This window comes from Phalaenopsis equestris, unplaced genomic scaffold, assembly GCF_001263595.1.
Source record: "Phalaenopsis equestris unplaced genomic scaffold, ASM126359v1 Scaffold214070, whole genome shotgun sequence".
In the NCBI taxonomy this organism is placed as follows: domain Eukaryota; kingdom Viridiplantae; phylum Streptophyta; class Magnoliopsida; order Asparagales; family Orchidaceae; genus Phalaenopsis; species Phalaenopsis equestris.
This window is the reverse complement of record NW_018232873.1, coordinates 390,964-410,638: the sequence shown is the minus strand read 5'-3', so window position 1 is coordinate 410,638 and position 19,675 is coordinate 390,964. Positions and strand designations below refer to the sequence as shown.

At 30.1% G+C, this 19,675-nt stretch overlaps 1 protein-coding gene across 2 annotated transcripts in view; it reads right to left on the bottom strand.

Annotated features, from left to right (window-relative positions):
- Window positions 1–3,772: 3,772 nt before the first annotated feature.
- The window catches only part of LOC110037020 (glucose-6-phosphate isomerase 1, chloroplastic), a 109,293-nt gene continuing 93,390 nt past the window's right edge, over window positions 3,773–19,675 (bottom strand). For both annotated transcript variants that reach the window (XM_020741583.1, XM_020741585.1), the window contains one exon: window positions 3,773–4,276. In XM_020741583.1, coding sequence (XP_020597242.1) covers window positions 4,142–4,276 — 135 coding nt within the window. In that variant the 3' untranslated portion in view covers window positions 3,773–4,141. The remainder of the gene's footprint in view (window positions 4,277–19,675) is intronic.

Below are 19,675 nucleotides of genomic sequence, written 5' to 3'. Positions count from 1 at the left end.
GTGCAATATCACAAAAAATAAGTATTAAATGTATACTGAAAATAACACTTTATTTTGGTGTATCAATGGGCAAACATTTCTTTTACATATTATTTGAAGAAATAAAATAGCCTCTTCTTGAAGAAATAGGATAACCTCTTCTTTACATGCAATTTAGAGTGAACGACTAACATTTCTAGTCTCCTTTACCACATCATCTTCAATCTCCACATGAATGATTAAATCAACGACAATGTCTTCCATAATATCCTCAATTTTCACCTCCAGTCTCAATATAAGAGGTTGAATCAATAGTAATGGCCTCTCCATTATCTTTCTTCTCCCAACAAATGACTAACATTTTTAGTCTCCTTTACCACATCATCTTCAATCTCCATATGAATGATTAAATCAATGACACTGTCTTCCATAATATCCTCAATTTTCACCTCCAGTCTCAATATAAGAGGTTGAATCAATAGTAATGGCCTCTCCATTATCTTTCTTCAAAATTAGTATTATAAAAACATTAAGTGCTTTTGTGGCAATTCCAATGTTCACAATGGTTGTTTTTATGAATATGTTCTATTTCGTTATTGTTGCTTTCTAAGAAACTCTTAATATTCTTTTCTTATGCCTTCCCCTAAGCTTTAATGTCTTTATAATACTAATTTTCAGATCACTATCTATTATAATTAATTGTTACTTGCGAAGGAGAGTTTTTATTACACCATTATAAAATTTTCTTTTTTTACAATAATAAGAAAAATTACGATCAAATTAAAATATGCATATGTTCATTAGAGAAAATATTACTTCATACTTAATTATCCAATAACATAGTCATGTTCGTCAACATAAACTGTCATAGAAGATGTTCCTTGGGGCCAATTAGTATAATCACATGAATCTATGCTAAACCAGTCATTTGCTTTAATCTACAATTATATTCTCTAAATTAAATGTCAACTTTTCATTATTTATTTTGAACCCCAATGTGAGTCCTATAATGCTAATTTTTTAACAATTAACTATTTTTTCTTGTAGAAAATTTTATTTTATATTATTAGGCTTATGGGACTAGCTCTTCTCACCATCCTTCTAAGTTTATTTTCCATTTATATCTCTTCTAAATAATCATACTCCTTTTTAGGTCAATGAGTTCTATAACTAGATTATCGCTAGCCTCCTTAACCCACTTATTAAGAACTATCATTACATTTTCCTTGATTCAAATTCAATCATTCCATAAGCTGAGGAAAAAAACTAATTATTCTTTCAATATGTTGGACAAATAATAAAATCCCCAAGTATTTTCACTTAAAATTGCGTTCATCAAGCCTTATTAGGTTGTTCATTAACATAAGCATGTCATAAAGTATGTTCCTTGTCACCAATTAACACAATCATGAATCCTTGGCAAATTTATTATTTGCCGCAATCAATAATTAAATTATTTAGTTTCAATGTCAACTTCTTATCTTTTATTTTGAATTCCAATGTTGGCCTTATGTAGTGTTAATCATTGAATTATTAATTTTTTTTCTTGTAAAAATTTCTCTTATATATTCTTAGGCTTACGAGAATAGTTCTTCTTAGCGTCCATAAAAGTTAACCTACATTTCATTTCTCTTCAAAATAATCATATCTTTTATCTTTTCAATGAATCTACATCTAGATTAAAACCACCTCTCTAACCAACTTATTAAAAACTATTATCACAATTTTCTTAATTCAAATTCAACAAATGCATAAGCTATGAAAAATCTAATATTGCTTTCCAAAGTTTTGGAAAATAGCAAAATGCTCAAATATTTTAATTTAAAGTGGCTTGCATTGAGTCTTATTAGACGTTTATAACCTATAAGGAATCTCTTAAATGAAGAATCATCATAAGCATAACTTTATGCTTTATGGGAGCATAAATTTCTTAATAAACTATACTTTTAATGTATGTGCCCATTAATAATTATCATCAACTACACCAAATAAGATATTGCAAACTTATTCTTTTGAGCATCATAATTTTATATATGGTGATGATAGCTCATGTATCAATTAAAATTTATCATTAATATATTTTGTAGGCACGTTTGAATACTTTTTCATATTGCCTTACATCCCATAAGCTACTCGAGTAGATGTGATAAGTTTGTTTCCAATTAAATAACTCCTAGGCATAAGTTTGTTGAAATTAATTTTTAGATTCAATGCTTTGACCATTTGCACATCGTGATTCATATACTTTCCAAGGGCATCTTTTTTGTGAGCATGTAACTAAAACTCGAGCCTATTACTAGCTTTGATCTCGATTTCAAATTTTTTTTTATAACAGTTGCGTGTAAGACGATGTGCTTGGAACTCATTGAGTTATTAAAGCATGAATCAATTGCTAAAGCTCCCTCATCCTTACCTTAACTAATAAGATATTTATCATTACCAGCTTCAAAATTTATGTTATTAATAACAAATTAGTTTGGATAACATCACTCTATTATTTAATTATCATTCCTTGCCTTTTGTACCTTGTGAATACGCATAACCTTTTTTTTTTCTTGTATTATAGCAACAACCTCAGCAAGCCACTTCCATTAGAGTTTTGGAACTTTTTCATCAATTCAACGTCATTGTTAGTAAACTTACAATTTTTTTAGAGAAGTTCTACAGGCATGATAGTATTGATCGCACTTCAAAAACCACATCCTTTATGATATGGACAAATTACTTCAAACACTTATCTAAGAACAAAGAAACTAGTTAGTCTTTTTTAACCTTAATAGTTACTTGCTTACCACCTTGGTATCTTCTCCTAGCTTGCTTTTTAACTTCAATCTAATTTCCCCCAAATTCAAAAGTTAAGAGAAGCCATTCATTCACATCCACTGTCAAACCTGTTCTCAATAGCAATTAAGAAAAAGTCTATATACATGCAAGAAAGAACTTCAAGGATGTTAAAAAAAGCTAAACTTCAAATAACATAACCAATATTGACGAATCTAAAATTACAAGCAAAACATAAATTTGCAGTACAACAATATATTTAGCTATTAGTATTAGCATTCATTAACATTTTTAACTACTAATGTACCTTTATCTTCTATAAGATAGATACTATTTAAGGTTATATAACTAGAATAATATTGGGGTTATATAGATGCTTCTTACTATTTCTGATATCCAAATGTAAGCTTATTAATCTAAATGACATTAACTAATATTAGATTATAAGGAATTTAAGCAACTACTAAGCTTACTCTAGATATGTAATATATCTCAGTAGATATGAAATAAAATAAGCAAATACTAAGGTTACTCTAGATATGTAATCATAACCTTAATTGGTTGTTATAAATGTAAATATCAAAATATAAGTATTAGATATGTAATTATAAAGGAATTGGGAGGTGGTATGTAAAAGTCCCCAACTTTTTTTAAATATTTATTTATTCTAAAAATTGTTTACCATGTACATAACTAATTTATGAATATAACATAAATTATGCTCGCCATTAGTATTCAAGCTCAAATTTGAAAAGGAATTTTTTTCTAATTTCATAAAAGAATAAATTATATCTCATAAACTAATACTTCACACTAGTTATTTAATTATGTTTTCAAAATATATATATAAGAAAATCATCTTAAATCTATATTAAAAATAAAAAAAATATAGCTTGATAAATAAAAATTCAACTTTTCTCAAGATTAAAAGCATTCTATAAATGATCAAAATGATATAATTTGAATGTTTTACACTAAAAAGAACTGTAAAGCAAATATTGAATTAAAGATCTCAATTTTAATGTATATATATAAAAAAAAAACTGGAATACTATTTTTTTAAAGACTGCCCTCATATATAACAGCACTAACAAGGTTTATTATTACATTAATAATCATCAAACTCTAATAACATTTATGATCATGCATATAACCATTAAGTAAAATACTTATTTTACTAATATATTAAGAGTTGATATATATATTCGTTGATAATTAAAGACTCCAGAACATATCTCGATGGGTAAAATAAATAAGCATGCACCGTAGATGTAGTCTTCGGCATATCCTTGATTGGGCAAATACATCTCGCAAGTATTCTGCGCAAATAGTTCCTTCTAAACACCACCAACGATAAATGATGCTGTGTAGCCAAAAGCATTTAGGCATACGAATCATCTACATTGCATTCACCAAGGAGGACCTTGATGCTTCCAGGCGACCCACAGTTGCCTTCAGCTATTATAGCTCTGTCGTTAGCCGCCATATGCACGATTATCTTGTATATCATTTCAATCTGCAAGATTAAAATATGACGAATGCATCCGGGAAGAACAACTTAGCTAAAAAATTTCAGAATCTAACATGAGATGCAACCAATGGCCAAAATAATTACAGTTTCTTTATTTCACTTCATTTCAGAAAATGAAATCATAATTTTTAGGGGTCGGGACTTCAAATTCATGATTATTAATCATCACCAATTAAATGGTAGAATCGAGCAAATTTTACAATGTTTTTTAAAAAGTCCATTTTATAAATCGCTCAGGAGATTATAAAATGAATCAATCTTAAAATCTTATACTTGAACCAAACAAAGGATGAAGAGGAAAAGAAAGTATAAGGAGAATATCATGCTCAAATTATAATTTATCGGTAACTTGTACTCTAATCTCATTTTGTCCAAATAACTACAAAAAATTTTACAAATTAACGTGTTGGTCCTTGTTCAAGAAGTTACAAAACCAATTATGATGACGAGCACTACCAGAAATGCAGAGCCAAGTCATAACGACAAGGAAAAATGCAGCCACAAAAAGCATAAAGAATATCTAATTTAAATATAACATTAAATTTGAAAGCCAAATTAACCCACTCTTTGAGAGTAGAGAGTTGTCTTTCAGCTATGAGGTCATGGCTTCAAAGTCTCCATATACGATGAGCTGTTTGGGGGCGTGTAAAAAAGAAAAAAAGAAAGGAAAAAAAAAAAGAAGAAGAAAAAAAAAGATAGAATGCTAAATTTATTGTATTTTACAAACACCGGCTTTGTTTGGTATAATACTTTTTTTTTACTTTTGATTTTATATTTTATTTTTAAAAATAAATTAGTTTATTTTTATAAATATACAAAACTTCTAAAAGTTATTTTGACTATTTTTAAAAACAGCAAAAACTGTTACAATATATCAAACATATTATATTCAATTAAAAGCATAAACAAAACAAAATAAAAATAAATAATAAAAAGAAATAATCAAAAGTTATCTTAAATGGCCCCTATATTTGTCATTTCATTCTATGGAATCATAACTAAAAATTTTAAGCTTTAAATATCACTTGAATTAAAATTTTTAAGTTATGGGGAAAATTATTGAAAAAAATGAGCAATTGATCATGTGATTAGCAAATAACTAAATATTTTCTCTTTTTAAATATTTTCTTATTAATTTAAAGTTTTTGTATAGAACTATTATTTATTATTTTGCAGAAAGAAATGACTAGGTGATTGAGAAAAATAAATTTAGATTATTAGTCAAGCCTTGGAGATTTAAAAGGTTAGTAAAAAAGATGGAGATTTGATGATCTTCCATTGGCATATTATTTCAGTTTTGCAAGTGGCTCACCTTTCATGTGTCACCGACAAACCAAGCACAATTAGCAAAGAGGAAGGAAGATTGAGGCATTCTGTGTGAAGAAGGAGGGAATCCGAGCCACTGTAAGTTCCCATCGAGAGAAACTGTGCCCTAACCGAGTGAAGGAAGGAGAAGGAGAAGGAAAAGGAGAAGAGAAAGGGAAGGAGAGTGGAGGGGGAGTCTAAGCCAAAGACATTGAAGCTCTGAAGCAGTATCGAGTGACTTGTGCATCGATTGTGAGCAGGGAGAGTCTCACATGCAGGAGGTGCTGTCGAACCAAGGTTTGATTTTATTTTTTACTGATTTAAGTTTTATTTTAATTAAACTAAATTTATATAAAAAAATGTTAATACAAATTTTATTCAATAATTAAACTAAATTTATATAAAAAAATATTAATACAGATTTTATTCAAATGAAAACCAGAAAATAATAAATTGAAAACAAAATTAAATCTAGGAACTAATCTTATATATAATGAATTTAATGTGAATTAAAAATAATAATAAATAGTTACATAATAAAAATGTATTTATATTAATATAAATCTTAAAGATTAATTTAAAAGATGTAAATTACATAAGATAATTATAAAGTTAAATTAATATGTTATAATTTTTACTCCTAGTAAATTTAAAGGATCAACATTTTATTGTTCAAATTTTCTTAAATTTAATTTGTTTGAAAAAGATATTTAAATTTATATTATGAAATGAAGATAACAAATAATATATTATATGAGACAGTAAAGCAAATTATCTTCGAATAAAAAGATTAACATATAATGAATTTCTTATAATTCTTTATACATTTGACTATAAGATTTCATTGAGATAAGTGAAGAAAATAATTAGCAAAAAAATCTAAGTATTCTTGCTTTTTAAGTTATATTAGCTTTTGTTTCTTCTAAACTGAATTAATTAACAGTTACCAATAACTGATTGCAATATTTTATTATGATTTATACGCTCTTTTAGATATTAGTCATATTATTATGATGAATATACATTTTTTTAGAAATACTAATGTTATGCATAATTTAAATGTAGAAATGAATGAAAATAACATATGAATGATATGAATTACATACACTTTTTGTATGTGCATCTTTAACTATGATGGAGTAGACCCCTTTATGGTACTAGCAAAGGGATGCTAAGATACCCGTTCATGTAAATAGAAAATAATATTGATATTGATGCACCTTCATTTGTACATGTTTTAGACAGTGTTCCTATGACGGTTGTATATAGATTAAAAAAATATTGAAATATAAACGATATAATAAGACATAACGAATGTTTAGAATTACCTTGAATGATCATATTAGATAATACAAACATTCATATGCTCTTAGATTAATTTACATAAAGTTTAATTGCTATGCATATTATTTTGTTTTCATTGTATTATTATAACTTTGAAGTATAAGTATTCGCTGACTATGGTTAGTTCATTATTATTTTAAACTAACATTTCAAGTTCAACTATTTCATTAAAAGATAAATAATAAAAGAGAAAAATGAAATAGCAGAAGCAGATAATAAAAAAAATGAAGTAAATTTAATTGTATTGCTCTAATTTTTTTTTAGTGGTTCTTTCAATTGCTAAATATTAGTTATAGAAAATAAATACAAAAAATTTAATTTCTATCGTCCAACTGTTTTGTACCCATTTCGGTTACCTTCAAGCCTTAGGCCGGACCATGACAAAAAGAGTATCAGAGCAAGATTTAGAATTAATTATTGCAATCTTGATAAAATAACCAATATGAATGTTACAAATAACTTAATAATAAAAAAATTATAATTTTAAGTTAATTCTTAAGTAATTATGTTAAAAATGGATGCACCCGAGAATACAAAAGAGGGTGGTCCGTTAGATAATGAAGAAGTGTTGCCTACTATAAATGTGAACACTAATGTCCTGACCCAAATGATGGCGGCGATGACACAATTATTTCAAGAGTCCAAACCGCAACTTGATGGGAATGTAACAATTGTTATAGATAAGTATTTAAATATATTTTAAAATCTGTGTCCAATTTTGTTTAAGGGAACTGAAGACCCAATTAAAGCAGAGGAACTGATTGATAAAGATAGAGAAAAACACTAGACAACATGATATGACCTGCTGAAAGAAGTGTCATGAGCTACATTTTTGCTGAATGAAGAAGTCAAAAGATGTTTGCGTGGACAACATCTAAGAAATGCTTGAGGATATAGCTAACATTATGGTAAGTTGGGCGGATTTTGTAGAGCTTTTCAGAGAATGGTTATCACCCCTATCCGCTCGAAGACAGATGTAGAACATGTTCATTAAGGAAGACAATTATACAGTGTGAAGCAGATTTTACCGGACTATCGAGGTATGCACCACAGCTGATAGCTGCTGCAAAATAGAATTGTGATAAATTTCTTTTGGTTTTGAAGGATTTGATCAGGCAACTATTGGTGGCATTGAGGATCGATGATTATTTAATGTGAGTGGACCGAGCTAGAAGAGTGGAATCAATTATTAGCTTAAAGCGTAAAGAGGCACACGAGGAAGAGCATTGATGAAAGAGAGAATATGGATTAATCAAAGGGATCTGATGAGAAGAATCCCAAGTTCAATTTTGATAGATTCAAAGGTGGCATTATTTGGAGTATTGTAGTCACTTGTGCCAAATGTGAAAAACTTCATAAAGAAGAATGTTTGATAGGCTCTCACATAGTCAGATATTGCCATTAACTTTGCTAAAAAACCTGAGAAGAACAAAAAAACAAATGGAGTGCCTTCTTAGAAGATTTCAAGTGGTCAAACAAGGATAGAGTCTACAGTTTCAACTCCTACACAAATTCACTCAAGGCAACTTGTTCGACCTGGAGTTTCGTCCCTTCTTAGTAGTGAGCTTGAAGAACCTATTGTTGATGTTGATGCTACTAGGAATTGATAATTGTTATGTTTTATCACATGTTATAGGAGTGTTATTCTAGAGGGTGTGTTGTTTTAGTTATGTTACTTTGTTTTAGAGGTAATGTTATCCTTGATTATGTTTTCCTATTTCAGACGACTTGAATTATCTTATATCAAACCTTTGTTTCATTTTATCTAATTTTCATCTTATTAAATGAGATTTAAAATTCTTCCTGAAATCTTTTGATAATTTAGGTTTTAACTGCTTAAACAGAAATGATATGAGGCTTGGAGTAGATTATGCAAATTTTGAGGATAGATTTTTTTTGTAAGAAAGATTATAATATACAAAAATAAAAAAAAAAATTAATCCCCCTCACAACATTTGTTCAAAACATATGTGATGCTCTCGAGAAATTATAATGAACAACTTATTCCCTCCTTTCGTTAGAATTGAAGAAATAAGCTAAGCTAGAGAGAGCAAACGAGCGAGCAGAGGAGAGTGGAGAGTGGCTTTGTTGTCGCAAGCAAAAAATGGAGGAACTAGGCAAGCGGGTCACCTTTCATGCGTCGTCGATGATCCAGAGCATGACGAGCAAAGAGGAAGGCATAAGAAAGAAGATTGAGGCTTCTTGTCTGAGGAAAAAGGGAATCTGAGCCCCTGTAAGTACCTGTCGAGAGAAATCATGCCCAACCGTGTGAAGGAAAAAGAAAAAGAGAAAGGGAAGGAGAGAGGAGGAAGCATCAAAGTCGAAAACATCGAAGCTCTGAAGCAAAAGTATCGAGTGGCTTGTTGATACAAACCAAATGCTGCTAAGTATTAGTGAATCACATAACTATATGTATCATACAAGTAGCATACATAACAAAGTCTGTGTATCAATCCTAGAGGAAAAGAGCTAAATTCCAAGATGAAAAAGTTCCAGCCTGCTGATTTTGAACCTAGATTGAATGTTGAAATTTTTTATATTTTATTAAAGTGATTAATCCTAATTTTCGAAATTCAACAATCCTTTGCTAAAAAATTTAGAGAGTATAAGAGTTTTCAATTGCACGAAAATTTCTCCCATGAATTTGGTTTCGTAAAAATTTTAGTTCCAACTAGTGATTCAACTAGTGGATGACAACTAAGAGCAACAATCATCCTTATCTCCTTTCGTGTGTTTAAGAAAGTTCAACTGTCAAACTGTTTAGTTCCCTAAATCTTGTGAATAGCCCAAGAATCCCCTCGCTAAATGATTACACAAATATAGAGACAAAATCCAAATCCATTAAATTAATGTAGTTAACAATTAAATTAATGTAGTTAACATAATCGTTCCACTAAGAATTATTCCGAATCTCAAAGTTCACAATGAGTTTTAATATTTTAACTGCATAAGTAAATTGTAAAATAAGAATCAAATGTTAAATTATCACCCTACACAAATTTGTATGAAATTACACAGGGAAGTTCTCACTAATCATTCATACAAAGCCAATCCAAAGGGGAAAAAAAAAAGAAAATTACTCACAAATCATACTCACAAATAACAATATTATCATCTTATTGAAAGGAAATAACATATACAAGAAGTTCATAGATAAAAAACCATTTAAATCACAAAAAACAAATATAACATATCTCATCCTGCTTGCGATAATATAGGAGTTATATGATCCCGGTTGAATATAGTTGTGTAAAATTTATAAAGTTGAATCCGCTTTACAACGGTGCCAAAACTTAATATGGTATTTTATTAATAATAACTTTAAGCACTTAAGATTGAGATTTTACGCATGTATACGTATCGTTATCAAGTAATATAAGACTTTCTGTTTAAGTCCCAAATATCGATCCCACAGGGAATGTTTAAATTTGAAATTATAAATTAACTAGGAAATTTACAGAAATCAAACAAAATTACTGTCACTAATTTCGAATGTGTAAGATGCTAACAAAACTAAATTATTAACTACTAGTAAAACATAAATGTAGAGTTTAAAATAGTAACTACTAAACTATGATTATGTGGTGAAATTTTCTTATACGAAAAAACATATTTCTCACTACAATGAGCTTTTTAATAAAATGAGATGAGATAAATTAATATATAAAATTGTATTGTGCCAAATAGGAGCAATGTTATTCCTTACCATCCATTAAGTGCATAAAGAACATTGACTAATCTAAAGTTTGGTCCCTAAATCCGTGGCTAGGCTAGGAAGATACCGACTCTCACTCCAGAGCTCCCACTTCCCTTCTTCTAAAGGCTAACTATCACTTTAGTTTTTAACCACTAAGATCGAATTGAGGATTTTCAGTCTGTACCATAAAAATCTCCAATTCTACACCTAACAAAGTATATTTCTCTATTTATTTGCACTTAATTTCATAAACGAAACATTTCTTCATAAACTTAAATGTGATTCTCACTCTGTTGTAGAACTCATACTCCATTTATCGGATCATATGTTTCACAATATATTTTAATAATTCAATTGGCCAGATCGAAAAGTAAATTTAGAGTGGAGTTGAAAAACCATCACAATTTATTTTAAATTTTAACATAAGCACATTCAAAATTAAGTCACTCAAGAAAATTTCATGAGATAGGGCTAATTATCACATCAAGATTCCATTTAACTAATAGTGCCAACTTCTTAAGGGGTATCAAAAAGTTTGCTCATAATAAAACAGATATCAATATTGCCCAATTTAGTTAAAGGAGCGTTATACTAGTTACCTTTTTCACAACAAATGGATCCTTCTAGAAAACTTCTTTCTCAACAACAAACTCTAGAGCTACATTTTTAGGAGGAATAGGACTCAATGATGTCACAAGATCAATCAAAACTTCACAACCAATAGTCCTTTTAGTTGTTTCACAGCTTTCAACCTTTAAATTCATAAGAGAAGGTATTAGATACAACAATGAATCCATGTATGCCCTATTTTGGAGAACCCTTTCCCTTCTTGCACAAATTTAAAATAAAAGAAACACTAAAGTTGAGGTTCCAAAATGCTTCATCTTGGTTAGGGAAAGGAGCATGTTGAACAGCGGAACTAAGAAGAAAGGCGACTAATATAGAAGAGAACCTTCAATGAGTCCTATAGGGTAAGATTTATACATTTTATCACGATATTGACACGTACAAAAAAGTTGGTCAAATTTTAATAATTATCCATACTTCTTTGTCAGCTCGGTAGATGAAAATAGTTTTATATTCATCTTTAATAATATGCTTCAAAAAGAGAAAAAAATAGAAAACTAATGCACACCCAATATCACCTAGGTTGAGTTAACCAAATCTTATGATTCACAATTGATCAAGCTTAAGGAAAATTAGGAGGGAAGGAAAATCTTCATCAAATTATATCACCAAATAACACGATGAACTCAATACCAAGTTGAACTATCCTAAGTTATTCAGCATATTTCTCTATACTCAGACAAACTCTTATTTGAAACTGATATAAGTAAATTAAATGAAATCGCCAAGTCTTAGAGATACACATTAGTTAAAAGGAAATTCTCCTAAAGGCGCATTGTTCTCTAGAGACCTCATTCTTAATATAAACTTTATCAAAGGCAATTCATAATATTAAAAAGTTACAACCTAGTTAAGTTTATGTATTTTCCTGCAATAATTTTAAACTCAAATACAATTTAAAAAAATGAAAAAAAAATAATGTATACTAAAAAATTGTTTGGTTGGTTGTTAAATAATTTCTAATTTCTAAAAATCACTTTTTTTATTTGATCAAGTACTTAGAATTACTGTTTTTTAATTCTTTTAGTTCTAATTTTTAAACAAACCTATAAGGTTCACTCGAGGTAGTTAAAATAAGTGAAGGATGCGGGAACACACAGTGAAAAGCTAGCTCGATTGGCAAGCAAATTGACAGCGAGTAGCAAGCAAACTAAAAGCAAGCGAGTAGTGGGTGGCAAGCAAGCATACAATTGTGTGGTCTATCATGGCAAATAAAAACTTTGCACGGTGTATTCAAAATACATCAGATTTGGATGAATTTAAAACACAAAAAAAAGAGATCTATATGGAGATTTTTAATTCCACAAAAGATTATTTTGTAGTTGCATGCTTCATCTCTTTTACCCCAACACTTGAAATTTCAAAACTCCTGCATTTGGTTTATCCTGCATTCCAAATACATCCAACAAACACTCTCATAATTTATTCATTGTAGAGTATACCTTCTTAAGTTACCAAGACACAAGGATCTATAAACACTATCAAGCTACGGGACATCATTTCTTTGTGTCCAGCCGTGAATAGTAATGCCTGAGATTTAAGTTGGGATTTTGATTGGTGTAATTTAGCTCTTGTATTATTTAATTTATGTAGGATAGATTTGATATCAAAAGCTACTTATCTAACTAATGTTGCATTACTGAGAAACGCTAAAACACAACTACATAACAAATGGTTAGATTATTTTTATTTAAAAAATTAAATGAGGCAACTCACCCAATGATTAGACAATTTGCTCAATATTTATTAAAAAAAAACAAGCTTTGGGAACAAGACATTTTAAAAATATATTTATAAATAATTTTAGTAGAGAAACTTGGCAAATGATTGAATGGATTGCTCAGTTTTAAAAAAAATGTCTAGTTCTTAAATTCCATGTTGTCATAATGGCTATTTAAATTCTTAAAAAATAATAAGTTTCTTGATTTATTAGTCATAGCTATTTTTTTGTGAAAATAATAGAATAATGGAACTCAACAAGTAACCAAAAGAGTTCCATACTAAGAAAAATAATGATTTCCACGTGGCACAACTTTTCCAAGTCTACAAAGCTAGTCGCGCCTTAAGTTTTCTTGAGATTATGCTCCATCCAATGTTATTAAGTAGTATACTCCATAAAATTTTGTACTTATAGATATTTCATGACAATTCTAAAAAGCAACACATGTTTTGATTTCAATAGTAACATGCTCATTTGAATTTTATCGAACTCTATAAAAAAATATTTTTAAGTCGACAAACTACATTTGAAGATAAAACTATGATCAGGATCAAGCGGATCCTACGTGCAGTTATCACTACAGGCCATCCAAACCATTTTAGATGGCCAAGATACCCTGTTTAAAAAAAAAAAGAAGATTGGATGACCATGTGTGCTAGTTAACATACTAAAGACATGATCTAAATCCAATTAACCATCTACAAGGATTAAAATTTCACAACCATGACACCTTTCTCCTTTGCTAATAATGGTTTAAACCTCATTATAAAGTTTCCTGCATATATTGTCCATGCTAACTCCTATCTCAACTCAAAACCCAAGACATGCTAACTCCTATTTCAACTAAACATCCAAGAAAAAAAATCAAGTGTATGGATGATAGTAAAAAATTATGCAATTGTGTAATGAGATATTTTTCATTAGTTAGATGGGGTGCAAGCCCCGAGTTGATTTGAGTGTATATTTCATGGTTAAAAAAATACATAGAGTCATAATAAAAATAAAAGTTATATATTAGCATCATAACCTATAAATATATTAACGAAAGATACATTAACATCCAAGCATAGTAAGAAGTGACATTGTTTCTATATCAATTAAAAAATTGCATAAACCACGAAACATCATGTAAGAAATTAAACATAATAAAAGTGTAATGCAAATATCAATTGAACAAACATGCATATGACATCAAATAAAAGTAGCATAAAATATCGACGCAAAATAAGACAACATAAGTTTAGCATAACTATTTTTCTTACTCATATTTTCCAGGATAATAACATCCATAGATCTAAATAAAAATATAATAATCAAAAGCCCTCAACACTCTCATCAATTAGGAGGACTTCATTAGAGTCATCATAATGAATAGTTTTCTTCCATCTTCATTAGGTAAGTCCAAGTTTCTTTATTCATCAGTCTCTTTGTTTATCACACTCATATTCTTTCTTCCTTAATCAATAATAATTAATAAGAAACTAAAAATATTAATTAAAATTTAAATAACTTCACATATTTAAATTTTTATGGATATATTTTCTCTTATTGTCTTGTACTTGATATATTAGCAATGTTCCAATTTCTATCAAAGAATTCAAAGTTTGACTCAAATTGTGTGACCTCATTATCATCATCAACAAACAACTCATCGAATAAGATATCTTCACATAGTTGAGAGAATATTTGTTATCATTCAAACCATTTTTCTTTAGATTATAATTTTTCAGTCTCTTCTTGTATATGATGTACAAAAAAGGATTTAATAGTTTCTTCTTTTTATGAAAACTTGCTATATGTGCTCTAATTGTACTCAAATTTAGATGACAAACATATAATTCCTAATACTTTAATAGTAAAATTTTGTAGCTCTGTAGCACCTTCACAAACTGTATCTACCATTCAACTATATCTGAAGCAAAACAATGAAGCTAAAACTTAGAAATTAGAATTTAGAGAGCTAGTCCTTATTTCAATTAACATATTAAATATTAAAAAAAGTACCTTAGAACAATATCTTTAACTTGTAGCCAAAATAAATATTTTTTATTCCTAAACAAAAAAAAATTCATATGAGTAGTTACACTCTCACTTAGGCCAAAATTAATTTATTCATACAGTAGTACAACCCCAACTTTATCTCAAAAATAGTAAACTTCTTCTCAACGTATAGAAATTGAGAGTTAAGAAAATATCAAGCACCATGCGAATGATAGTGGAGCTAAAACTCTTATTTTCTCATCAATGATATCCTAAATCTCTCTACATTGGGCCTTTCCTTTTTCCTAAGTTGTAGGCTTGGTCTCATCCATTGCATTGTAAATAGATCTTATAGTTGCCTTTTCTCTACATCCACCATCCTAAAAATCTAAACCAATGGACTTGTGGTTGTTATTGCATATATGACACTAAACCAAACCCTTTCATTTAAAATAGTCACTCCATTTTTCCCCTCAACATTATTGCCTACACACAATTAAGTTATTGATTGAAAGTGAACATTGCCTCTAATGATCGTCTAATTTCCAATATGCTTTGTAAATACAAATAAACAATAGCAAATCTTATTGTAATAGCTCATATGAGCTCTTTCTTGCAAAAATTCATCATGAAGAAAAATACCCATGAAATTTTATAAATGAATTTATTAATCTTTTTTTGCTTTGGCAAGAATATTTTTATGCTATGAAAATTCAATCATAAAGCTTGGCTAAAATTAAGTTTATATAATGTGCAGTATAACATGTTTGGTACAAATGTTTTTTCTTCTTCAACAACTTATTCCGAATTGTTGTATAAGCACCAACAATGTATGTCATAACCTGGACTCACTAATTTTCTCCACTCTTCTTTAACACTAAATCATGAAGTAAAAAAATATACTATGCATTCTTCAACTGATAAAATACTTCTATAGATTTAAAAAAAAAACTAAGTCATAAGGATTATTTATTAGATTTTAATCAAATTTCTATTATTTATGTCAAATCACCCAACGGACATGATTTTTACCCGAGTCTAATTATAATTCTAGTGCTTTTGAATCTCTTCTATGCATTTTTTTGTATTACTTAACTCCTCCTTAAACACTTATGTCCCCTCAAATCATATTGAACCAGAGTTTTAAGCCTCGACCATAATCATTTATGGAACGGATCATATTAAAGTAAGAAGAGGATGTTATCAAATTGAATGAAATAGCATTCTTATAAGAAAATCACCAAGTATTCATGTGCCTCTCTGGCATACTTTGAAAACATCCTCTCTGTTGTAGCTAATGCCTCTTCATGGCCTATCATCTTTCACATTTATCACATAGTGGTTCATGAGACCATTTGCATCTCTACTAGATATTTGTTGTAAATATGATGAATTCTTGCTACTACACTCGCTTCTATAATAAGAACCAATATCAACTTTATAATCAAATTGTTGTTCTGCAAGATGTTTCGACATCATCAACTTCTAAATATATGATCGGATCTCCAGTTTTATTGTTTCTAGCACTTTAGCATAGAGTGTGGTGCAGCATTCTTGTGCAATTCAGAAAAATATCAACTTCATCCTCGTAACACCCCCTTCAACAAGCTTTAACAGTAGTTCAAGCTCAAATAAACATGACTTGTTGTTGCCTCCAATGTCCAATTGCACACTATGGGCCCGTTTGGGGCTGCTTATAAATGCGGGGGCGTTTTTAAAAATTGAGCCTAACTGTTTGGATAGCGCATGTCACTCGCTTATAAAAAAACGCGGTTTTGAATTTGTTAAACACGCGGCCCGCGAGATGAACCCCGTGGGCCGTATATTCGTTCGGATTATTACACCCGTGACCCTGGATCTCGTTCGCATCTCCCATACCCTAGGTCCTACTCCTTATCTTCGGCACTTGTGGTTCTCCTCTTCTTTGGTATTTCCGCCCCTCCCTCTTCTTCGACATTTCCACTCCTACATCTTCTTCGACAATCTCATCTCTCAACAGGTATACCTCTTCCCTCTTCGGCATTGGGAGTTCTTCGGCAGTCGAATCACTTGTTCTTCGGCTGTAGGGTTTTATTTATTGATTTGGGGCCATTTTTAGAGATGCGTAGAGATGATACAAGCATTTTGTTTAAGATCTCGTTTGGTCCATTTATTTTTCTATTGAAATGCAAAGTGGCAAAAAAATCCCGCAGTTAGGTTTGAAGCTCTTGCAGGTAGTTGCAATGATGGAGTATATTATTATTCCGAATATTTTTTTTTTTTATGTTGAACTGCAAATCTCAGTTCTCCTGCTCCTCTAAACAAATTCTAGAAAAAATTGGCATCACGCTTGAAATTTATTAACAATTTAAGAAAGAAATTCTGGAAGAGATTAGGTGAGATTTGCAAAAGATCATATCTACCTTGGTTTTAATTCTCTTTGAAGTCATGCATAACTGCTTCATCATGTCAGTTATATATAGAAGTTCTTTTATTTGGTTTGTAACATAGTTCAATATGCCATTGCTATATATCTCGGTTTCAGAATAGGGAGGACAATTGTAAATACAACTTGCTTGGCTTTTTCTTGTGATTATTAAGGTGCTCGAGCTATAGGCGTATGAAAATTCAGAATATAACGAAGTACAATTAACCAATTCTTGATGTAGTTAGAGATTGGAGATTTATATCATAAAAATGCGTCTGAAATAATTTTAGTATGCTGCTTATTCCCCTATGGTAGTGTACTTGGATAGCTTATAATTCTAATGTTTTAAAGCTATATCTACCTTGTCAGTAAGAGGAATCCAATTCTTATCATTGGTTTCTTGAAACAGCGAGCACTGGTTTGGTAATATGAAATATACCTTATCTGGAATAATTCTTCTAAGAGATACTTTAAACTGTTTAATAATGTATTTGTAAACATTAACAAACAAGTGGACATTTCTCCAAAATTTTTTATATGTAATTGTGTTTCTTTGATGTGATCGGAAATATTTGAGAGATATAAATGTAAAAAGTAAAATATTGGTGTGAGATATGCAAATGTAGAAGAATTGGTTGTTTTATATTATTAGTATTTTGTAGCAGCTTGAACTTTTTCCCACATGATATTGTGTTTTTGTCTCTATAATTTGTTTTGGAAGTTTTACATACACATAACTCAACTCTTTTGTATTTTTATGCCTTAACATTTGCACTTTAATTTTACAAACTTGCCACATTCCCAATAAATTAATGTTATGTTGCATCTCCAAAAATAGTAATGAATATATCAAATTTTACTGATACGATTTCCATGAATCCCTCCCTCCCTCGCTGTGTGCGTTTGTGTGAGTGTTCAGCTCCCCTCTCTATGATTGAGAAATGAGTAAATTTTACTTCTATGAATTCATGAATCTTTAGTTCTATCTCCCATATATGATTGAATTAAGAAGGTTGGTAGATTTGTAAATAGCAATTTTTGGGTGGTCTGTATGAGTCGAATGAGTTTGAAGGCATTTAATTGGTTCTAAAATATCTAAGGGGTAGAGATTGTAGTTTTGTTGAAAACATTACAACTTCTGCGTGCCAGATTGTTCATTTACCTAAAAAAATTAGCAAATCAGCTGTTTTCAAAATGCATAAACCAAACAGCTTATCTAAAACAGGAGTAAACTGGTCATTTATTCAGAATCAGCTGTTTTCCAAACCCACAAACCAAACGGTCATACAACTTATCCGAATCAGCTGCTAATCAATAACTTATCAGAATAAGCAGCTTATCTGTATAAGCTAGATACGATGCAGCTGCCCCAAACATACCCTATATCTCCACACCAGATCATTCAAATCACTCATTGTGAATTTCTCTTTACCCCTAATCATTTTTCCTATACCCTATAATGAATATTTTGCATTTAAAAAACTTTAAATATGTTCACATAATAAAGCAAGAAAGATAAAACTTTAAGAATTAGAATTAAGAAAAAATTGGAAGTTTTGAAAGCATAAAAAAAAAAAAAACTAGGCCGAGATAATGAGCGGAGACGACAACTGCTGCAAGAATCAATGTTGGCTACAAGGGGAACAATGGAGGCTACAACAAAGAATGGTAGTAGCTAGGGATATAATATAGGATGGCATGGCTTAGGCTTGTAAGGAGGGATGTGGGCGACAACTAAAAGCACGAACAACAACTAAAAGCAGGGACAGCAACGATAGTTGCTGCGAGGGAAGGCAACGACTACTACAATAAGAAGCTATATTGGGTCTATGATAGGAGATGGTGGCAACTATGAATGTAAGCGATGACTATGACAATAGAGATGTAACGAGAGGTTGAAGAAAACATCAAAGGAGATCGATAATGGCGCTGGAGATGGCGGTTGAAGAGGTCATAGATTTCTCATTCGTAAAGGGTGTGCATTTTGAATTAATATATCACAAAGAAGGTATAAAAAAGAGCTATGGAGGCTACACAAAAGGTGCATTATGGTTGGCATCGGCCTCCTCCACACTCAAAAGAGCGGGGTCACAAGTGTAAGCATCCCAAAACAAAAGACCTATACAAGACAAGTTGAGAATAAAAATGAGCTGCCTTGTTACATTCTCTATACAACAACAATAAAACCTTTATCCCACTACTAAGTGAGGTCGGTCAGCTACATGAATCCTTTTCCTCCATTGTGTCCTATTTAGTGTCATATTTTCATTTAATTCTAATAAACTAAGATACAATATGCCCAAG